General features: G+C 44.0%; 1 protein-coding gene across 7 annotated transcripts in view; it reads right to left on the bottom strand.

The window, feature by feature from the left end:
• nhsl1b (NHS-like 1b) overlaps window positions 1–24,615 on the bottom strand; it is a 143,342-nt gene that overhangs the window by 55,147 nt on the left and 63,580 nt on the right. The window contains exon 1 of one of the 7 annotated variants that reach the window (XM_074684863.1): window positions 11,614–11,748. The exons of 5 other annotated variants lie outside the window; for them this stretch is intronic. In XM_074684863.1, the coding sequence (XP_074540964.1) occupies window positions 11,614–11,629 (16 nt within the window). In that variant the 5' untranslated portion in view covers window positions 11,630–11,748. Of the gene's footprint in view, window positions 1–574; window positions 891–11,613; window positions 11,749–24,615 lie in introns of those variants that run through there. One more of the 7 variants, XM_074684857.1, reaches the window with a different exon arrangement.

Genomic DNA, 24,615 nt, shown 5'->3' on the forward strand with positions numbered 1-24,615 from the left:
CCGTCCAGTCCTTGCCTGAAGGACCAGGCACGACCACACCAAAGGTCAAAGGTCACAAAGCCACAGCCTGCATTGATTCCTCACGACACGCCCGACACACATGTGCAGTTACACAGTGACACGCACAGAGGGACAGACGGCACGGATCACTACAGATCACTGCGGCACAGGAAGTCAGCGAACAGGAGGAGACAAAACCTCCAAAGCTGGAGTCTGGACTCTGTGGGTCTGGGTTAAACTGTGAAAACACAGCAGCTCCTGAACTTTCAGGAGACTGAGTCCACCCTGAGACAAGAGTAAGTCCCTAAAACAAGACCAGAACCACCATCACTGAGCAAACAGCAGCGTGGAGTTAAGTCCATTAAGTCTCTCTAAGGAGCTCACTGAGGCTGGGATCCTGGACGGGTCCGTTTAGAGTTGGAGAAACTCTGGTAAACACGTTGTTTTTCAGCCTGTTGGTGTCAACAGTCGGAGGTAAACACTGAAGCTTTAACGTTAGACGACACTCAGACAACACCTCTACGTCTTTACGCTAACAGCAGGACTAAAACACCACCCGCGCTCCCGCTCGTACCTTTGCCATCCTGGAAAGTCAGCGTGGTCCCCGGCGAGCCCGTCACAACGGGTCCCAGCAGCGGTTTGGGGGTCCAGAGGGAGTCCGGCCTCTGGTGGACCTTTGACATGGACAGCAGGCGTTTGCGCAGGCAGCCCTCTGGCCTGGGGGGCCGCGGGTTGGGGAGGACCTCGTGGGGCTGGAGGCTGTTCCCCATCTTTTTCCCGGGTCGTGGCGAGCTGGCGGTTCCCTTCCTGCGGACCGGGTCCTCATAGCAGACCCTGTGCCAGCAGCTGACCACCCGCTCCGAGGACAGGCAGTGCACGTATGTGATCATCCCCGGATAAACCCCCACCCAGCACACCCCTCCCTGCTCCCTGCAGGTCCAAAGCCCCCAGCTCCTCCTCCTCCTCCTCCTCCTCCTTCAAGCACAGCCCACTCCCTCAGAAGACCTCCCCCTGCTCCTCCACCCTCCAAAGGTCTCCCCCTCTCTCTTTGGGGGGAGCTGGGACTGAGGTCCTGAGATTTTTCTGCAATCCACAGGGGACTCCTCCTCCTCCTCCTCCTCCTCCTCCTCTCTGTCCTCCTCCTGGTTTTGTCCTCCTGGCCCTCTCTGTGGGGGCTCTATTGACCTGCATTGATTTCCCTGACAAAGGAAGGCCGTGCACCGCGTTTCATCACAGGATTCACAAATCTTCACAGAGACATCGCGGGGTACGGCGTAAACGAAGGTAAACTAAGGTCTGACTGACCCCGGGAGCTGCTGAGACAAGGATCTTGGAGTCCCACAAAAAAGACCACAGGAACTTTCCCCAAACAGTCCAAAGATTCACGATCAGGTTTTTAAAAAAGGAGGAGGCGTCTTAGTGGAAATATCTGTGGTTAAAGCGTGTTTGTCCTCCGCTCTGACGCACGCCGCTCCATGAACTGAGCAAAGATGATCCAAGAAAAGTCCTGAGAGGAGTTCACGGCCAGAAAAACAGAAATCTGCTCCAAAGGAACGATCCTGAAGAGTCTGAGGCTCTGAGAGCATCTCTGCTTCCTCCTGGGTCCACATGGCCTCTCCTCAGCTCCTCCTCCTCCTCCTCCTCCTCCTCCCGCTGCTCCTCAATGCTGCTGCTCTAATCTGTAAACCCAGATTATCCAGCCTGCAGCTGAGGCCTGCACACACACACACACACACACACACACACACACACAGATGGACCCCAGGCTGTGGATAATTAACTGAATCACCTCCCGTACGTTGTCGTGTGCTGGTCCAGGGAAACGTGGCGTGTTTCAGAGTCAGCTGGTTGACCGTGATGACGCAGACTCAGCGAGCGCTGAGGTGAGGAGCGGGATGTGGGGTAAGTATCGACATACTGCCTCAGGTTTAACCTCACCTGACCAGAGCCGGCAGGTGCAGAGGGCTGGGCAGAGACACAAACACAGGTCGCTTCGCTGGGTCTGACGGCGTTTATGGGACAGGAGGACGGAGGAGGTCAGAGGAGGTCAGAGGAGGTCAGAGGGTTTGATCCACAAGACGGTAACAAGATAAAGAGCAAACACAGAGATCAAAGTGGAAAACAGAGGTGGGGAAATCTAACCTGCCAGGTGATGACGTGTCGCTGGCGTGTGGCTCAGCTCAGTGATGTGACATCATCAACCAGGTGAAAACCAACGATGATTAAAACCTGAGCGTCTGATCCCACAGTGACTTCTCTTTATCAATCAGAGACATTCAGATTTAAAAGTGAATGAAACTTCTGCAGAGACTCAGAGGAACTGTCTCCCTCTGGTGGCGGCTCAGGGTAATACCGCGCTACAAAACAACATCTTCCTGTGAAGATTGGCTGATCTTCTTCATCATTTGATGTTTGTTACTAAATTCAGGCGACAGTGACGTCCCATGATGCATCTGGTGAACATCCTGAGATCAAGAATTTGTGAATAACAGTTTCTCCACAACTTCTTTGTCACAGACTTCATCAAAAGTTGGAGATAACGACAGATTAATCCAGTGATTACTGAACATGAGGCTCTTTGGTGTTTTGTATTATGTGAATTTGTTTGTGAAGGAAAAGCAGAAAAAGACAAAAACAAAAAAACTCTTGAAACTCACTTTTACAGACTTGTTTTTATGTAATCATACCCTTTTAAATGTATTTTAAATTTTTTATTTGTCTTAATTTAACCTTATTTCCACTTCTTGTCTCATTCTCTAATGTTTCTATTCTTTTATCTCCCTAAACCCTTTCCCTACTTTTTCACCTCATGTTAAATTTTCCCTTTTTCTTTCTTTTTTTCTTTTTAATCTTTTATTTTGTTGTCTTTATAATATCTCAGTCTCCTCTGACCTCCCTCAGCCTGATATTAAAAACTCAGATTCTCTGTTTTTATCTTTGTTTGTAAACAGTTTGTTTTCAGAGGTGCTTTAGAAATTTTATGAAAGTTTATTATTGTTTTTATAAGCAGTAGCAGTAAAACAGCTAACATTTAATTGAGCAGATTTAATTAACACATATATCTGTGTTTCCTGAGTTAATCTGCCTCCTCTTGTCGTAATCCTGACTCAGAAAGTCCTGGAGGGTCAGGAGGAAACAAAGAAACGTAGGAAACATGTCAAACATTTTCTGTTTGCATAGTTTTATATTAAGTTTAACCCACATTCTGTTTTTGTTTTTACTTTAATGGATGAAACATGAAACTGCAGATTTATTTTTTTGTTTTTGAAGGGCAGCGCGACAGAAACTTGTTCATGTTCAGCTGGATTAATCTATAAAGACAAACAGTCTCTGACACAAACCAACCCATCAACTGTTGAGAATAAGAGCAGGCAGAGTGTGTGTGTGTGTGTGTGTGTGTGTGTGTGTGTGTGTGTGTGTGTGTGTGTGTGTGTGTGTGTGTGTGTGTGTGTGTGTGTGTGTGTGTGTGATAGCCGCAGGCTGAAACAGCCATTACAGATAGTTATCATTTCCACAGCAGAGAGGCTGCCAACACACACACTGATTACAAAACCAAAAAACCCACAGTGCACACGCACACACACACACACACACACACACACACACACACACACACACACACACACACACACACACACACACACACACACACACAGAGTGTATGGACATGTAGCCTAAAGCTCCAAAGCCAAAAGACTCTGACTGTGGCCTAAATTACACCTCACACTGTTGTTGCCCTACATCCATACACATCACACATGCACACACACACGCACACACACACACACATTGACACACATGTTTATGGCATTCACCAAACAGGTACGTGTGTGTGTTAACTTACACACACTGATAAATGTGTGTGTGTGTGTGTGTTGGCCATGATTCTCCTCCAGACTCAGCGTGCGCGACGCTCAGACTCTCTCAGCTCATCACTGGAGATTATTACAGGTCAGGATAAGAGTGTGTGTGTGTGTGTGTGTGTGTTTGTGTGTGTGTGTGCGTGCGTGCATATGTAGATGTGTGTGTGTGCATGCAAACACATTAACCAACGGTCTTCAACCTGCGGCTCTGGACCCTCATGTGGCTCTTTGACTCCTCTGCAGTGGCTCCTTGTAGCTTTAAAAATATTCATGAAATAAAGAAAAGTTATTTTTCTTCCAGAGGGGATTGATGATTAAAGACACTGACACTAAATAAAATCCTGTGTTAACATTTTTTTGAGCTAAATACTGTAAGATAACTAAATGCTAAACTATTAGCTTGATATACATTATTGATATGTAGCAAGACAAAAAACAAACAGGATATATTTGATATTTTAACTTTTTCTTAAAAAATTTGCACATTTTTTTCCCAGTTCAACATTTTTTTTAAATTTTGCAATTTTTAATTTTTTTTTTTACAACTTTCTGATATTTCATTTTTTTAATTAACATTTTTTTTTAATTTTTGCAAATTTTTAAATTCCATTTTTTACATTTACAATATTTTTAGAATTTTTGCATTTCTTTGTATTTTTGCATCTTTTTAAATTTAAGAATTTAAAAAAATGCATTTTTTTAATTTCATTTTTATAAAAAAAAAATATTTGCAAATTTACTTCATCAATTTTTTTTTACTTAGGCTTTTTTCCTCAATTCAAAAATTTTTCAAAAATTTTTTCAATATCATTTTTTCTTAAATATCTGCAAATGTATTAAAAATAAAAGACTAGTACATCACATGAACAACTTAGTAAGAAAAAATGTTTACTTGATTTTAATTATGTATTAAATGTAATTGATATTTTTGTCTTTACTGTGAAGATAAAGTAGATTTTGTGGCTCCTGGATGAATTTAATCCAGATGGGCTGAGGAGAAACGGCTCCTTTTAAAGTGAAGGTTACAGACCCCTGACATAAACCAAGGATTATTTTACATGTTTAAAAACTTGTGTGTGTGTTTGCTCTCCTGCATCGTGGTGATTCCCTACATGTGCACACACTCACTCTGTGTAAGTGTGTGTGTCCGTGCTGTGAGTGGGGGAAGCCAAAGCGGAAAGGCCCGAGCGTGTGGACAATGGTAACCATGGCGACCCATAGGTCTGAATGGTGTGAGGAGCACCTGCCTGCTGGGCGCTGTGTCTGGGGAAGTCGTCCTCAGGGAGTCGCTCATTGTTTCCTCAAACTTCACCAACAACAGAAGTTTCCAGCGTGGTTCCTGAAGCTTCCTCCGCTCCTCCTTTAGAGGCTCTTTATCCAGGGATAAAAACACACCTAACCCTCACCCATCTCCTGGATCTTTAAACCGAGTGTGAGCCCTTTGTTTGGATCAGTTTTTTCTGACTCCTCTGGAAAACAAAGGGTCCCTGGAGTCCATTCAGAGCTCTGAAACTTCACCCTCCATTGTTTTCTATCAGGACCAGAGATCTCTTCCTCTGGAGGAGCTGGAGGCGAACAGAGGTCAGCGTGCCGAGCTGAGTTAGCAAAGTTAAAGCTCTCACTGAGGCAGTTACAGAGTTATTAAAACACTCTGACTGTTTCGGATGGTCAAACACACGACAAAGGATCCCAGGACGCTGATCAGCTGATGATACACCACTGAAAACTTCTTCAAAGATCCACTGAATAAACTCAAACAAACAAGTAAGAGCATGACTGTTTTAACGGCTTCTTGGTCACAAACCTTAAACTGTTACACAACAACAATTTTAGGATGAAACAGAAAAGTTTTGTGACTTAGGAACAGCGTTTCAGCTGCTCATTTCAGTCCATAGATGAAAGGATTAATGAAGTTCGGTCAAACTACCCACGAACATTAAAAGCCAACATCTCACCATGAGGAGGAATTTATATTCCTGCTTCATTTGGTGACTTCCTGAAGCTTTCAGCGTCACGTGGCAGCTACTCCACACTGAAACTCTTCATCACCTCCTCCTCCTCCTCCTCCTCCTCTCTATAAGCAGCCTGTCACATCCACTGTGAGAACATCCATCAACACCGTTACCCAGAAGGCCAGAGGGCAGGTAGAGGGTCAGGATGGAGCAGCAGGGTCATGGTCTCTCTGGACTTACAGCACAGGTGCTTCAGTTATTGAGGAGTGCTCAGGTTAACCAGGGGGGCGGGGTCAAAGGGGTCAGAGAAAAAGGTTTTCAGCCAGTTCCTCTGATTTATACTGATTTAGTGTTTTCTTCTGATGCTGTGAAATATTCAGCCTGAGTCTGATCAGGTGGAGTCAGTAAACGTGTCAGTGACCCAAACACTGATGATGCTGCTCTTATGCTCCAATCAGAGTCAAGGAGGAGCCGTAATGGTCAAACACAGGCTTAAACATACAGCTACGAGGGTCACTGACCTCTGGGTCAGATTTAACCACTGAGTCCTGCTCCTGCCAAGAGTGTGTAAAACCTAAAAACACACACACATTCTTAAAATACAATGAATGTGAATGAAACATTTTGGCTACATGATACAGCAGATAGACACGTTATATTTCTGATTTCAACCCATAACTTACCCCCATTTATACTGCACTAATTCAGAGATCTCAGCCAGCAACAGCAGATTTTAGCTGACTCTTGAGTTTTCAGTAGAAATAATCATTTCCCACAAAGATCATCAAAATGGCAAAATCAATGTTATTAATTTCAATTTTTTTTTATAAAAATGATGAAATTTTTTGCACATTTCTTTAATAATTATTTATTCTTTTTGCAATTTTAAGATTTTTTTTTGCTATTTTAAAAAAGAATATTTTCATTTTTTTAAAAAAACACTTGCTATTTTTTAAAAGAATATTTTTGCTATTTTTAAAAAACATTCTTGCTTTTTTTAAGAAATAAATATATATTTTTTTCAAATATATTTTTGCAATTTTTAAAAAAATATTTTTGCTATTTTTACAATCTTGAAAAATAAAAATGTGGGTTTTTTTGCAAATTAATAAAATTTCAATGTTTTCCGACGTTAAAGTTTTTTTAAAAAAATCTTTAAACTTTTAAGAAATTTTGGGAGTTTCACATTTTTTGAAAGTTAATTAATTTTTTAAAAATAAAAAAAACGACATAACGTGTACATTTATATAAATTCAAATGTCTTCTTGCTAAGATAATTATTCACTAGGTTTTAACTATGTGTAGAATCCATTGTTGTAGTATATACTCTGCAGATTTCATTGTGATGATAAAGTCGATTTTGTGGCTCCTGAATGACTTTAATCCGGGTGAACTGAGACCACTGGCTCCTGTCAAAGTAAAGGATGCAGACCCCTGTCCATGTAAAGACTTCAACAGTCTTTTCTTACTGTCACTGCTTTCATTACATGGACAGCAACATCAGCTGGAGCTGGCCTGAGTAAAAACAACCAGGATCTTTGATTGTTGAGCGTCTCAGACCAACATAAAAAGTGAAAAACTGTTCATTACTAAAACATGAAGCAGCCGTCGCCCTCACACGTCCTGACAAACTTCAGTCAGAGGGTTTGAGAAAGACCCAGTGAACTCCTGACCAACATCCTCAGCCAAAGACTCTCACTCAGGATTAGACGTGACCCTGTGTGACCTCACATGAGGTTAGCTGGATCCGCTCGGGCCTGTAAGGCTTAACCAGGACAGAAAGGCTGCGTTTTTACACGCCGCGCGCAGCAGGAAGCCTCCAATCAGAGGACGGACACGTTTTCTGAATCGCTCCAGCTGATCCTCTCAGTCTCATCCCAGCGCCGACATGTTCCCGCTGCAGACGAGCTCAGGAGCTGGAGGATCTTATGTAACTCACCAAAAACCACACCAAGCGGTCTGGAGGGCTGGCAAAGGGCTTACAGCGAACGCCTCGCAGCTGGAGCGCGGCTGGGAGGGGGAGGAGCCACAGCTGGACGTCAGGAGCGTGGCTGGAAATGTGTCACAGCTGCTCGGAGCTGGCATCCCCAGCTGAGAGGACTTGTTTGAACCATAACATAGATCAGAAACTGGCAGCTCCTGTGGAGTAATCCAGGCTGGATCACGGCCGTTAATGTAATGCTCAGGATTTGGGTCAGCTGGACGCGCTCCCGCTGTCCTTAAACGCAGCCTGGACGTATGTGCGGCGTGTTGTAAGCGTTGATTCTTCCTGCACCGAGCAGCGGGTTACTCTGACTGTCTCTGCTCCATCAGTTCATCCAACAAACCCAGATCTACTCCTCTGATCAAACATCTGTTTCTCCTCCTCCAGCAGAGTCCCTGTGTGGAAACGCTGTAACTGTCAGGGTGAAATACGGCCGACAGCTGATGAACTGAGGTTTCTGCTCTGTTCTCCTGCTCCTCGCTGTAAATCCAGATATTTCTCCACCACAGAGAGGTTTCGTCATCTCTGAGATAAGGAGAGTTTGGAGCATGAAGTCAGACGCAGCTGGGTGGAGAAACATTTTCTGGATCCTTCTCCTGCGTCTGTTGGCCGACGTGCTGCACGGCGTGGACGCTGACATGTTTTCCAAATCAGAGTTTGTCCCGAGCCGTGAATGTGGGGCTGCTGGGACAACAAAGTCAGACTCGGCCAAATAAATCTGTGAAAGTTTAAAACCTGAGCAAACTTTCCAGGCCTGGTTTATAAAGCTGGATCTCTTCATTAAAACCATGCAAACGAGTGAATAAAGCGGCCAGTTTGACGCTCTCTCAGCTCCTCACAGAAAACTCTGATCCAATCACCTGGACTGCTCCAGCATTGGCTGGGTCCAGCACTGATGTTTTCTGTGTTACTTCATCATTTCTGTTTTTCAGATTATCTTCAGGCCTTGATGTCAGTTGTTGTGGTCCCTCAGAGTCCAAACATGTCCAAAAAGCAGATTGTTGTTTCTCTTAGAGACAGTGAAATATCCCCAACATGGCCGCCGTTTTCTTTCACATGAAAAACAAACCGCTCCCTCAGCCCAACGAAAAAATCTCTTCCTGTGATCAGACGTGAAGTATACTTGGTCAGCAGCGTTTAATTACTGCTACAAACACAGGAAACCAACTTCTGATTGATAATGAAACAAAGCAGGTAGAGATGCACTGATCCGATCCTGGTACCAGGTATCAGCCCTGATCCAGTTCCTCAAAGTTGGATCAGGGCTGATCAGTCAAACCAGGGATCTCCAACTCCTACCCTGGAGCGCTGAGAGGCTGCAGGTTTTCTTTCCAACCAAAAACTCCACCAGATGATTTCACTGATTACATCACCTTCACGCAGAGAGCAGGGACCAATCAGTGAAACCAGCTGGTGAAGTTTTTGGTTGGTAAGAAAACCTGCAGCAAATAAATATCAACCTCAGTAATCCTCAGTCATCCCATTTACTCATTTTTACTTTTTACCTTTTTCCTGTTCATTGGTGTTTTGGATTATGAACGTTTTTGCTCTCATTTTGCACAGGTTATGAACATTTCATATTTATTTTTATTAAAATAAAGTTCTCTATTGATAGACGGGCGTGTGTGAGGGGGGGCATCAGTCCTTTGGTTAACTGAAACTTTATTTTATATCATGTCTTGTTTGTTTTTTATTTGCCACTAGATGCCTTTAATTTCCCTGGGGATACATAAATAGAAAAACAAATTAATAAAATAAATAAATAATAATTATGTATGTATCCCACAGTAGGGCATGTAGGGTATCACATAACACTGGTATTAGATCAGTGTTGGTATCAGGACCAGGAAAGTTGGACCAGTGCATCACTAATTACAAGGAGGAACAAAACAGTGCAGCGCTATGCAATGAAGTTCAAAGGAGTAGAGGATCATGGGATACCAGATGATTCAATATGATACAATAGAAAATTTTATGATACGATATAATATGGGATACACCAATATGAACATTTAGGCTGATACTGGTATCTGATATTAACAGGGCTGGGTAATGCTAAGAACCTTACGATTCGATTCAATTTTGATTTTTTATGTTGCTATTCCATTCGATTCAATGTTGATTTAAAATGCTTTGATTATAATTTTTCATGCCCCATGTGAACATATGTGGTTTGTCCCCTCACAACAACCCAAACATCAGACTTTAAAGCTGAAGGATCTGGCTTCATGCTTCAGCTGCTTTGGCTGACATGTTTTTGTTTTTTGTCTCTCGTGGCCCTCGTCCACACAACGGGAAAAAGACGCACTCTGCCTCCATTTACCAGGAGATGAATCGATTCAGAGGATTTGCTGAATCGATATTGAACTGGGTGAGGCAAAGATTCAGCAATATTTTTACCCAGCCCTAGACATTAATATTGTTGTTATGGCCGATAACTGATATTTACCGGTATCAATATTGGTAAAAAAGAAAAAAAAAAACAATCTTGACACAGATGATGTGTGGAGGTAGTTCAGAGAGAAAGAGCGGCGTGATCGTGAGACAAGACGACCATGACAAAAAAAAGTTTGTTTTGTTTGTTTTTTGGATCAAAAACAGGAAGTGAGACGTAAAAGAAGAGAGTCCACTCTCCTTAGAGAGTTTTGGTTTTTACAGAGTCAGAGAAAACAAGATTATTTGGGTCTTTAAAGATCGTTGACGATGCTCCGAAAATGCCAGCAGCTAATGAGTGAATATCAGCTGATACTGATATTGATACCGATATATCCAGTATCCCTAGATATGAGACAATGTGATGGATGTGAAATAAAAGGATATGACGTAACATGATACAGAAAGATAAGTTAAGTAAGATTTGAAACAATTCACTGCGATAAATGATAATATGATGAGAAATGATACTATGTGTAAGGTAAGAGTCAATGCTGAACAGTAGGAAAGGATACAACAATAAACATTTTTATTTTCCCTGTGGAAAAGTGAGACTTGATTCAGAAGCTGCATGTTTATCTGGCTCTGCAGAAATATACAGAAATAAAAACACAAAAAAAAACTCTCAGCAGCATCTGCATCTCTAATCATCATCAACTGGAGAGCTGGATTCATTCACTCATGCAAACATTCATTCATTCATCCAGACATGCTCTGTGAAGTGTTTGATAACACGACGTGGAGACACAGTTTCCTCTGATGCTGATGCAGCGTTCACTCCATGAACAAACAGGAAGGAGAGAAACTGAGACCCAGTCTGACTCTGAGAGGACTGAGAGTCTGACAAAGTGGATCAAAGTGTGTGATAAAGACAAAATATGCAAAATACGGCAGCCTGTAAGTGACAAACTTTATCTGTCATCCAGTGACAGCAAACACAAACACATGTCCCGGTCTGCAGGACGGCAGCCTGGCAGCTGCTGCTGAGGAAAACCCACAGGGAGGCAAAGAAACGCACAGCGCTGACCTTTAACGCCACGACGCGCTGCTTCAGGAAACTGCTCACTGAGAGTTTTAACTTCAGAGAGTTTCACCAAAAGTTAAAGATGAGTCAGAGAGAGAGAGAGCAGAGAGCAAACAGACCGAGGAGAAAAGGAGAAAAGGAGAAAAGGAGAAAAGGAGAAAAGGAGAAAAGGAGAGGTGGGGTTAGAGTCAGTGACCTGAAAGAGAAACGATCGCAGAGGAAGAGGAGGAAGATCTTCATCACAGAAAAACAACCAGGGAGGAAACTGCAGCTGTGACACATGTAGTTTGACTTTCCTTTGTCTCAGAAAGTAACACACACACACACACACACACACACACACACACACACTCTTACCTTTCAGACAGAACATAGCTCCTCACTCATTCCTCCGTTTATCCTCCAGAAACAAACACAGGCTCCTTCCTCCTCTCCTTCCTCCTCTCCTCTCCTCCTCTCCCTCCGTCTCTGCAGCGCTCGCTCAGATCACACTGATCCTGACACACACACACACACACACACTCCTCTCTCTGGCCATCTCCCCTCTCCACACACACACACACTCACACACGCTCTGAGCAGCTCGCCAACTCCTACTCCACAGGAAACGCTCAGCGACCCCCCCTCCCCTCGCTCTCTGATGTGTCTTGACAGTCCCGCCTCATGCCCCGCCCCCTGTCAGAGACCAGGAGAGCTGAAGACTGGATCTAGACCTGGACCTGGATCAGCTGTTAGCTTTAACGTGGTGACCTGTGGATCTTACCTCACACACTCTGAGCTCTGCTCTCACCGACCTCCTGCAGCAGAAACAGCTCCAACAACACGCAGAGAGCCAGTCCTGCTCAGGACCAGGATCAGGGAGAATCTGGGCAGTCAGCAGTTCACGGTGGGGCAGGGGGCCCGGCTCGAGGCCGGTCCATTGTTGGCTGATCAAATATAATCACTTTAATCCCACAATTCAACTGTTTGCTATCAGAAGCAGCTCCACGCCGGAGCATCCCACACAGAGGGAGACAGAAACCCCGAGCCACTCACAGACCGGGGTCAGAGTCCAGATCAAGGTCCAGGAGAGGTCTGAGGAGACAGGTTTTAACTCTGAATATAGAATAGAATAGAATAGAAAATACTTTATTTATCCCCGAGGGGAAATTCAGGAGTCACCGCAGCATTTAAGAAAACAAAAGTAAGAAAGAGTATAGAAAGTGCAAAAAGGTCCACAAGAAATTAGATGACGACATCCCGTCCACCACTCTCCAGCCCAGCCAGTCTCCACCTCCACAGGGTCCAGGACTGAGCCTCCCCAGCAGTCTGTTCAGTCTCTGTCTCCTGGATCCTGTCTGCCCACAGCAGGTGAAGCTCCTCCAATGTGGAGCCAGCGTCCAATGTCAGCTCCGTCAGCCACGTCCGTGAACAGCACGATGCTACTGGGTTAGCAGAGCTAGCTCGTCCATCCCCCGGGGCTAGATCCCACGTTCCCAACAACGATGGATGAAAGGACAGGTCCACGTCGTCACCTCCCAGCTCACACACGAGAAAGAGCACGTCGTCCTCACCTCCTCCTCCTCAGCTCGACGGAAATCATCAAGCCCTACACTAGTTAGCATTGACATGCTACAGGCTGCTAACAGCTAATTTCGCATGTAAACAATGCAGCCATGGTTACATGTAGGATCTCCAGACAAAGATCCTGTTGCAGCAGCTCTCTCTTCTTTGTCTGTTTCTTGTAATTTTTTGTCTCTTTTTCGTCACTTTGTATTTGGAGTGGATCATCACTTTGTTTGGCTCATTTGTTGGTCAAGGACTCCAAACTTTTTGTGTCTTCAGTGATATTTTTACTACTTTTCTCCTGTGTTTGTCTGGAGATCCTACATGTAACCATGGCTGCATTGTTTACATGTGAAATCAGCTGTTAGCAGCTTGTAGCATGTCAATGCTAACTGGTGCTAGGCCAGATGTTTCCCACAAGGTGAGGAGAAGGAGGTGAGGACGACGTGCTGGTTCTCAGGTGTGAGCTAAGAAGTGACGACATGGACCTGTCCTTCCATCCATCGTTATTGGGAACGTAAGATCTATCTCCAATAAGATGGACGAGCTAGCTGTGCTAACCCAGCAACAGAGAGAATACCAGAGGGCAGAGTAGCATCATGCTATTCACAGACATGGCTAACAGAGCTAACAGCAGACACCAAGGCCACACTCATATTCAGCCGTCAGGACCAGAACACTGAACAAAAAGCCATTGATTTCCAATGAGGCTCAGTAATGGCTTCCTCTGACTCTGACTGTAAAAACTCAGCTGATTCAAAGATCATTTACAGACCAATCAGATCAGACCAGTCCTGTTTAATTAAAACATCGTCATTAGCTGAACTAACCAATGGGAAGTGATGTCAGAGTCAGTGTTTACCTGTGTTACCTTCTGCTCTGTGGCTGATATTTCTCATGTTATTCTGAGCGACTTTTCTCCAGGCAGACGTTTCATCATCCCTGCATCCATCAGGCTAACAGCTAACAGCTCCATTATCCCTCAGGTAAAAAGGTTAAAGCAGTTAAAGCCACGGCGACCATCTTTAAAGCAGCACTTTTGTCCTTACAGCTGTAATTACAGACATTACAGTCTGAACCATCAGAGAAACTCCAGCTCAACCAGCTCGGCTCCCCCTGCAGGACACCACCCCGAGGAGGTGGAGCGGTTTAAAAACACTACAGTTATTTTTCAAACAGGCGTTTGTTCAAGACGTACAGTACAAGTGTGTGTGTGTGTGTGTGTGTGTGTGTGTGTGTGTGTGTGTGTGTGTGTGTGTGTGTGTGTGTGTTATGATAATCCCTCTCGAGCTGCTGGCAGGCTCTGACACGTACGCCTCCACCAGATGTCACCAATTATGGACTGATTACTGTGTGTGTCAGTGTGTGTGTGTGTGTGTGTGTAGCCCCTCACAAGAAGGATAAAATCAAAACGCCACAGAAACCCGTCCCTGGAAGTGATCAACACTTAAACACACATAACTCCCTGAATAACTGAACCACACAATAAAACTTTGATTTATCAAACCTCCACCTTAATCACAGCCTGCGTTTCCCCAGAAACCTCCTAAACTCCAACCTTTACCATAAACCCTCCTCTCTGAAAACCCCAAACACTTCGGGTTGACCTAATCACTGCTCTTCCTCAGCCGTTAAAGCTGATTTATGGTTTTTCCTCTTTTTAAACCAAATCATGGACAGAGAAAGAAAAATACTGAATTTGTTTGTTAAACTCCTGTTTGTTTAACTGTTTGAGGGGATTTAGGTGATATTCATTATGGCAAAAATATTAGTTGATACTGACTATGGCTGAAATATCACTAAATGAGGGAAAATGTTTTAGCTAAAGTCTTCAGTTTTGCACAGAAAGACGTATTTATTTAATTTATTTTATTTTCAAGTTGTCACAGTGAAACTGACAATTAGAACAAGAGATGATGGAAACACTGAGGCATCTGGCTGCAGATGTGTCAACAGGTGATCTTGCTTCCTTTAATAATCCAGCCCGTCTTTAAATTATTGCTCATTAAGTGTTTTACAGGTCTGTGTATTTTGTGAAGAATTCTGTTTTGTGAATGTAAGAAACTTTGTACATTGTGCTGCTGCCTATCTTGGCCAGGACACTCTTGTAAAAGAATTTTTTTTTTAATCTCAATTAGTTTCTCTTCCTGGTTAAATAAAAAAATAAAATAAAAAAAGAACAGTAAAAGTAACATAAGAAAATAATATCAAAAAAAAAAGTCCTCATGTCTCTCTTAAAAATAAATAAATAAAATGAATTAAGTGAATGAAAATAAATTATAACAATATTAATAATTATATATTATATATATATATATATATATATATATATATATATATATATATATATATATATATATATATATATATATATATATATATATATATATATATTATTATTGTTATAATATAATCTAGGATAAAGTTGGGTGAAAGTGTCACAGTGGCAGACTAGCATCATTAGTATTTTCTGTCTTTGGTTCTGTCCCTGTACAAAACATTCGTTTTCATTACGTCTTAACTTAAAATGTATAACTTCACCAAAAAATGGTTCAATTATTTTCATATTGTGTGAAGTATTTTCTTTTAAATATGTTATTTTGATAAAAATCTCTTATTCTATACGCAGTGGAAAATGAGAATGAGTATTTTTTTTTCTCCGAGTTGGGTACTGTTTTCTTTATATATTATAATATTAGTAATCAAAAGAACAAAATATAAAACACAAAAATTCAAAATTAAAGGGAAAAATGGACCAAATTTGATCAGTCCTGTCACTCCAATCCCTTACTTACTGATTTAGCTTCCTTAACTTATTTATTTTTTAGGTATAATGTTTTTTTTATAGATGGCTTTGCAGGTTGGATTCATCCCTGTCGACTTAAAAAATGATTTAAACACTGTTTAAAACTATCGAGTCTCCATCTGAAAAACTTAACTTGAGCTTTTTTTTAAGATTTCAGCATCAAACTCTGAGGAACATGGTTTTCATTAAGGATTGAAGGAAAAAATGATGTTTTGAAGTACCTGGAGTTTTGTTTAATGATTTTGAATCATGTTATTTTATTGTTCAAAAATCTTTTTTTTTTTTTTTTTTTTAATTAGTGTTTGTTGATCAGCTGAGCTGGAGAAAGTTGAGATATCAGTTCCCTTGAATTAATCCTAAAAACTGACTCACATGTGATGTGTATATTTTCGGGGAAATGTGGCCCAAAATACATAGGAGAATTGAATCAGGAGGAAAGCAGATCGTCCCAGCTCAGCTCTCATGGTCTTTAAACGGTCTGATGGTTTCGTCAGACCACGTTCCAGCAGACCAGTTTTCCAGATCACAGTCTTTGTCCGCAGTAATCAGAGGCTGTTAAAGTTTCTGAATCATCAGCGTCTTATCTCCAACATCAGGATCTGAGCGTTCAGCTCAGCACAAACACAACCTGTTGTTAGTGTCAGCTGTGGAAAAGCTGTGGGCTCTGCGTCAGAGCAGAAACCAACAAACAACAGAGCAGATAAGACCAGAGCCACAAACAGTGAGGCTCGCCACGAGACGCCCTCACCTCCAGAAACACCAGTTTACTGTACAAACACAAAGACATAACCTCTATCTATCTGTCTGTCCCCCTGACAGGGTTAAACCATCTTCATCCTCATCACCATCAGGCGTTCAGGGAAAACCTCCCAGCTCAGAAAGCTAACAGCTCGGGTACAGTGCAGAGGAAAAGGTGGCTGATGCATGTCAGAGATTTGGGATTTTGGAGGAAAAACGTTGTAATGCGATTTAACCCAGGCTGAAACTCAGCGGTGATGTTTGGCAGGCTTTGTGGGGTTTATCAGCGTACAGTAAGTCTGATCTGGGATCAGCTCACGCAGACAGAAAGAGGAAGTTTTATGGGTCAGAGAGGAAATTTCACTTACCTGGAAATCAGCGTCCAGAGGTCGGCACATAGGAGGGAAAAGAGAAAGGTGGATTAGAAACAGGTAAAATGATCAGTTTTTAGGTCACAGCAGCATACAGGTGTACAGTGTTTCTGTGTTTCCTGTGGACAGTCAGACTTCCTGTGGACAGGCAGACTTCCTGTGGACAGTCAGACTTCCTGTGGACAGTCAGACTTCCTGTGGACAGGCAGACTTCCTGTGGACAGTCAGACTTCCTGTGGACAGTCAGACTTCCTGTGGACAGGCAGACTTCCTGTGGACAGTCAGACTTCCTGTGGACAGGCAGACTTCCTGTGGACAGTCAGACTTCCTGTGGACAGGCAGACTTCCTGTGGACAGGCAGACTTCCTGTGGACAGTCAGACTTCCTGTGGACAGGCAGAGCGCGTGCTGCCTCTGGCTTTGGGCCACGTCACCAGATTTCCACGTTCATCCTTCAATGAGCATTTACTGGTTTGTACATCCATCTCCCCCCTACGGCGAATATCATCTGCAAATCTGGCTCTACACACACACCACAGCGTGATGATGAGTGTGTGTGTGTGTTTATGAGACAGTAACGTTTTTATCTTATGTCAGATTTTCTCAAACTTCCTTTTTAAAGCCCCTGAATATCACGAACAGCTCGGTGTGAGTCTTTATATCAGCAGAGGCTTCGACAACGCCACTGCGCCGTGTTCTGACCAACATCCAGGTCAGCGTGTCGTTACCCTGAGCGTTTAAGTGAAGCCAAAATGTGTAGAAGTGTAGATCCATAGAAACAGCCCCCACACTAAACTCTCCTAAATACTAAAATCCCTCAATCCTCCACGCTCGCTTGCTAACACGCCGCGCTGCCACACGCCAAATCTCAACCACCAAGAGTCATGGAGTTCAGGAGACGTAAAGACGCAGTAAACCAATCATAAAGCTCAGATCCTCAGCCAATCAGGATGCAGGCCAGGCAGGGACACACACAGAGATCAATGGCTTTGATTTGGGATAACGGTGATGTCACTCTGTCTATATGTCCGATAAGAGAGGAGGAGGTAATGAATAAAGTGTTAATATGAGAAAATGATCAATCGTTTCTAATCAATGGTTCTTAAAGACACAGTAGGTGATTTTAAAGGAGCCCAGGCTTGAAGCTGTAACCGTCAGCACTAACAGATTTCTGAGGTTGTGTTAATCTGATCTAACGCCAGTGAATCAGGTTTATCAAACCCACTCATTACAGGAGCTTTTTTTTTTTTTTTTAATTCTTCTTCCCTTGTCTGCATTATCTCTACAGCTGAGCACTGCGTCCAGTGGCAGCGTTGGAAAGACTAATGCATTTTTTTCTAGCAGTGAGAGATATGTGAATATGATTCACTGCTTCAGTGAGCATCACCAGGAGCTTACAGGAGCTTTTTGAGCAAAAGTTCCCTTTAGTTCCTGGAACTTTTGCTTTAACCAGTTAAACACCAGTCAATCTCTGTTGTCAGCTGGTGTTTCAGCTTATGAACGGCTGTTGATTGACTACTTTCAGCAGGGTGCATCTCCTCAAACAGCTTCAGATTATCAGTGAATATCCACCTAGAGTTATCGCCGACAGTAGACCAGGGGCTCTTTGCCTTTCAGGTTGTGGCTCTTTGATCCTTTCATCAAAAAAAAAAAAAAAGTTTTAAGTAGTGGTGTGCTGATCAATCTAAACTATATATATGGATGCCAACGTTGCGATCAGCTGGGATTGATACTTAAGTTTCAGTTTCTCTTCTCTGGTACGAATTGAAACACACAAACACAGTAAATCTCGCTTTGAAAATTGGAAATGTTTTGATTTTCATTTTGGGATTCCAGCGGGAATTTTTTGTGGCTCTTGGTCTCTGACTGGTTGGTCACCCCTGCAGGATATGAAATAAAAAACACAGATCCACCAATCAGAAACATCCAGTTTGCCCCCAAAGTTCCTCGACCTGGGGAACGTATTACCCTCTAGGATGGTTGTTTTAATGGGTTAATCCATAACTCAGGAAATAAATCAAAACCCTGGTTCAGGCTGTCGATAAAAATACATGGTTCCTCAAATCATTCCTAGTTCCTGGGGAAAGTTCCTGCAGTTGAAAAGCATCTTTTACCTGAGTAGTTTGTAAGGGTGGGGGAAAAGATTTTTTGTTTTACAGTATTAAAATCTGGATTCTTCGTTAAACACTCGTTTTTTTAAAGAATTTATACCCTTCATCACAGTCTTTGTTTATAAGCTGAACTGGAAAAAAGTTACCACCTTCCTCCAGCGAAATGTTGCTCTGACTTAAGTAACGTGCATTTTTTAGAAAAATACAGCTCCTGATAAAGTCTGTAGACATTGTCATCTCAACTTCTTCACATGGTCTGGTGTTAAAAAGCAAACTAAAAACCAGAAATACTGAACAATTGCAATTTAAATAGAAATGGCACCCAAAGATTGTAAGAGAATAAAATAGCGAGAAAAAGCAAATCGTCCCAAAATCGTGATTTGGATGTTTGGGTTCATCTCCAGGAAACTGAGCAGCTGATCAAAGCAGGAGAAACAGACTTTATTAAAAAAAAAAAAATCAAATATCTTCTTCGTGGCGTTGTATTTTAACGGCGTCCTGATGTTTCTGTTTCTGTGACTCTCGACGCCGTTCCTCAGCGTGATCATTTCCTCTGAACGCAGCTCGTACAGCAGCTGTTTCTCTCTCTGTGATTGGCTCAGCGCTCTGCCAATAAGAGGCTCAGACTGAACCACAACAGGAAACACTCACATGTGCAGCGGTTGCCGTAGCAACCCGGGCAAACACCCAACCAGAGCTGGAGGCTGAGCTGAAATTGCAGGTTGTGGAGCTGCAGCCCCTCATTTCAGAGCTATATTTACACTCAGGCAGCGTGCGGCTGTCCGTGTGTCCCGTAACGGGCCCTGGCAGACGGGCCAGATCCAGATCCAGATGTTATAAATACACCAGGTCCAAAGTGGAGGCTTCCTCTGGTGGTGTGCTCATGGATGAAGTGTCTGTGTGCTGGTGTTGGAGCTGAGCAGCTTCATACTGACCCGTCTCTGACTCTGTCTGTGGGACAGACTTTAAACACAGTCAGAGTGTGTGTGTGTGTGTGTGTGTGTGTGTGTGTGTGTGTGTGTGTGTGTGTGTGTGTGTGTGTGTGTGTGTGTGTGTGTGTGTGTGTGTGTGTGTGTGTGTGTGTGTGTGTGAGACAGAGGGAGAGATAAATAAAGGGTGTGTGAAGTTAAAATATCCTCACAGAGAGCATCAGCCTTTACAAACACACACTCATGGTGATGGATCGAGATCTTAAGAAACAAAAACAAACAATCCTGATTTTTGAGTTTTGGTTTGTTCAGGGCTGAATTTTTGTTTGTATATAAACTAAAAAAAATGTGTTTCACACCTCAGGCTCTGGTTTAACGGTGACGTTTCTAAATCGGAGCAGCAGCCTCTGCCTCTTTTTGCCCTCTGACTCTGGGAAACATGTGAGGAGCTCCAGCAATGTGAACCATGTGAGCCCCGAGCTGTTTTAGGAGGAGTCCAGGTCCAGAGGTGACAGACTGACTAAAGAAAGATGGAGACATGCAGGAAACAACAACAGCAGCAGCAAGCTTCACATTCCTGCAACAAGATGGCCAACGAGGCAGCGCTACACATCCTATAATGATGTCCTCGTCCTCCACCGAGGCAGCAATGCGGGTCTCTAAGAACCAGTTCAGTTTGGCTGAAGAGACTTTTTTTTTTTTTTACTATTTTATCATTTTATTGTTTGAAATAAAAGCAACCACACTGGACTGAGTCCAAGAGTGGAAAAAACTTTGGTTCCCTTGATGACCTTCTTGATCTGACACAAATAAACAAACTGGACTTAGCAGGATTTAAATACACGTGGGGATGATCAAACCTGCTTCATCAGACCAATTTCTTCAGACTGACTTCTTTTAGATCAGCCCCAGACTGTCTCATGAAACCTCTACACCCTTTAAGATAAACTGTTTTTACTTGTAGAATCAGAACTGGTCCAAAATCTGTCCAAACAGGAAGTGGACCAGGTGTGTTGTTGATGTTACCAGTCGCCCATGGTGATGCATCGTGACATCGTGTTGACTAAAACTCAAACCGTAAGAGCTAAATGTTCCTCAATGCGCTAACTCAAAAACCACATTTAAGACAGCCATCATCAGGTTAGCATGCTATTGTGGCTAATCAGCAACACAGCAACTGCTAACGAGAAAATATGGAAAGGGAGGAAGTCTGGAACCAATAAGAAAAAGAGCCGATGTTGAAGAGAAGAAAAAGTTTGTTTACCTCTTGTTTCAAACCTGTGCTAAAAAAGATGCTAACGTTTAACTTCACTTTACAGTGAAGTTTCTATAGTTGGCCAAAACCACCAGCTGATCGTTTTAGGACAAAAAGCTTTAAAGGGGACATATCCTGCTTGTTTCTCCTTTTCACTATGCCAGACTAGGATGCCTGTAAAGCATTTCTGCCCTCAGTACAAGTCATTTAGTTCCTTCATTGCCCCACAATAGCGTTCTCAATATCCTCATTTTAGGCCATTCTGAAGATCTCATTGAAACGCTCCGTTTGGAGAATGACCTCCAGTAACCTCGCAACGTCACAGCCCTTTGTGCTCTGATTGGTCAGTTCTATCAGAGGGGCGGAGGGGGTAGAGCCAGGGGGCGGTTTTTGCAGCATGGCAGTATTTACAAAATCGCCATATTGGATGGAGCAGACTGAGCGAGTTTGCTGTTTGCCAAAACTTCACCGTAAGGCATTGATAGCACTAATAAAATGGCAAAGTGTAGGATACGTCCTTTTGTATTGGACCCCGAGTCAGACCCGGACGGTTCTGCAGCTCAGGAGGAAGAAAATCCACCTGGACACAGATCATCTCAGGACGCTTCAGTGTGGTGAGTCAAAGCGGTACTGTAACATGTATAGTTTATACGTGGAAATATAGGCAGACTTCACCAATAAACTATTTCTATAACAGGGCTCCATCCTGCTCCTTCACTTTTCTCTGTCTGTTTTATCCATCATGCTGAAAGTGTCGTCTAAAGATCGCCTCTACCGTCAGTTCCTCACTATGTTATTACCGCAGCATTATTGTGGTCCAGGTTCACAGTGCGTGTCAGAACAAGCATGCAAATATCACAGTCTCACAAGTATTACCACGTCTGCTAAAACTACAGTGTTTTAACTGCTAATTCACCATGTAAAGCCGAGCTGCTCAGCAGAGCAGAGTCCCTGCATCCAGCACTCAGTCAGTCGGCTCTTGGTGGGTGTTTCCCTCGGTGGTGGTTGTGTGACTAACTGACATCACAGAGGAGGAGCTGCTTTATCAGATTACTCCAATAAAAAGAAAGGATCCTCGTGTCGTCATGAAGGTCGAAATCTCGCGGCCAAATGTCAATGACCTATTTTCAGAGGCATCAGATCTCGTTCTAGGATATCAGAAAAAATACAATATTTCATTTTTTGAAAATTCAGGGGGTGAAAGGTCTTGTTTTCAAATTGATTATATTATATGTAAGTATTAAATCAGGGATCAGCGTGATATGTCCTCTTTAAGCTACTTTTCCTGTATCACTGTAGCCTAGCATGCTACATCTCTGGGCTGCTAAAGTAAAGTGAGGCTTTTTCTATAAGTCTGACTTTGTTTTACTAAATTATAGTTGACGAGACAGGATCTAACAGGCTCTGCTCCTGTTTCAGTGTTTTATGGTTTGTTTTTAAATCATTGTTTTTATTTTTTTCCTGAATTGTTTTAAGAACAATGAAACACTTTTTATTTTCTTGATTTAATTCTTTACATCTTTGCGCCTGCGCCATCTTTGTGTGCAGCACTTAGTTTCAGCCGTGGTTGTTTCTAAAGTGCTTGATAAATAAAATTGGGTTGTAACCACAAACTCAGTCGAATTAATTTATTCAATTAAGACAATAAAGCTTCAAACTGTCCGATTAAAAATCTCCTGAAGGCGTTAAAACCTGACGGTCTCCTCCCTACAGTATCAGAGCGCTGACAGCGGTCTCAGGGGGTCAGATAAGACCCAGAGCTGGTTCCTGCAGCTGGAGACGACGGTAACGATGGTCGGAGTTAATGAGGAAAGTTCTGGATCAGCTGCAGACGTAGGTTTTTCCACTCCAGGTAAAGGTGAGGCTACAGTTACAACCATTGTCCCCCGAGCAGTCACACACACACACACACTCACACACACACTGACGACCTCATCAATAAACCATCAGGACCAGGATGAGTCAGTATGAGCAGCAGTCTTACCTCGGTAGAGACGGCGTTCAGAGATAAACCAGCGTCTCAGGGACCGGACGCTCACTCTGAGCCTTTCCCTGCGTCTCCCCCTGGCACCAAACCCCACATCGCCACCAGCCTGTGACATCACTCAGCCTGTGACATCATTGTTCACCCATCACACAAAGTGCCCTTTGACCCCCCTCAGCTGATGCTAGCTCTCCATAGCAACCAGGAAGTGTCAGGGCCGTGGAGCGGGAACAAGGGGCCATAAAACCACAGTGACCCACTTCTGTGTGTGTGTAAACAAGTGGTTCACTGACTTCCTGCGGGGACAGGACTCCATTCACTGAGAGCCAAGTCACACCCCCCCCACGCCACGCCACGTGGTGTGTCCAGCGTCAGAAACACACACACTCAGCAGACACACAGGTCTTCATCTCTCACCTGTCCTGTGCTGAGGCTGGTACACCCAGTCATCACCATCCTCCTCCTCATCCGCCGCGTGGAGGTGAGTGTGTGAGCACGCGTGGCGGCGGTGGACGGCGTGCAGGTCGCTCTGGCTGTGGAAGAGGCGTCTGTTCTGGCGGGAGAGGTTGGACACGCTGAGCCAGCTGAGGGCCCGGGACAGGCCGGCGGGTTTGTCCTTACGGAAGGACGCCGACCTCCTGTCCCCACGCATCCTGGACGAGGGAGACGGAGGAGACGGGAGGAGGAGGAGCTGAGGATGCTGGGAGTTTGAGCGTGGGACAAAAATCCTCGGGAGAAGATCCTGAAGTTTCGATAATCCTGGTCTCCCCCTGACTCTGGAGGATCTCCTTAGTTTCCCAATCAGGTCTTAAATCCTGAAGATCCTGAACCCACAGGGTCCCTCAGACTGGATCCAGGGATCCCTCTGTGTGCTCCTCAGACAGATTTCCAAATCACATTTTGATCCTGTTCAGTCCCAGGACGTCAGCGCTGGTTGTTTACCATGTGTGCCCTTGAGTGCAGCTATCTCCAGTTGTTAACACACACACACACACACACACACACACACACACACACACACACACACACAGCAGCTGACACACGCCACATTAGCGCCAAGTCAGAGCAGCAGGATTCAGCGTCCCTGGGTCTATTCCCAGCCTGGTAGAGTTACTCCCACACACACACACACACACACACATACACACACACACGTGAAATCCTCGCGCCGTCTCGTCCAAACACGGATCGGTGTGTGAAAACGCTGAAGGGAACTGAGAGACGTTCACGCAGCGTCCTGGTCCCAGGTGTGTGTGTGTGACGGAGGAAGCAGAGTCCTGCTGTCGGCTCCTGTTGCACCTGGATCCTGGATCAGCTGATTTGCATGAAGTCTGGAGCAGGAATCCGGAAGACGAGCCCACACCTGCTGAGCCTTGCACACACACACACTCACACACTCACACACACTCGCTGACAGGCCGAGCAGAGATATCAGAGGATTCCCCGAGCTCCTGGGAGCGTCAGTGTGTGCACGGGTCGACCGTGTGTGTGTGAGTTCAGGGTTAACGTTACACCCTCTCTGAGAGGCCACGGCGCTGTAACACGAGTCAGCTCCTCCCTCCTTCCCTCCTTCCCTCCCTCCTTCCTCCTCAGAGCCTGCCCCTCCCTCCTTCCTTCCTTT

The sequence above is a fragment of the Halichoeres trimaculatus genome, unplaced genomic scaffold, assembly GCF_033239565.1.
Source record: "Halichoeres trimaculatus isolate MK-OKI-2021-1 unplaced genomic scaffold, fHalTri1.1 fHalTri1_scaffold_13, whole genome shotgun sequence".
Taxonomy (NCBI): domain Eukaryota; kingdom Metazoa; phylum Chordata; class Actinopteri; order Labriformes; family Labridae; genus Halichoeres; species Halichoeres trimaculatus.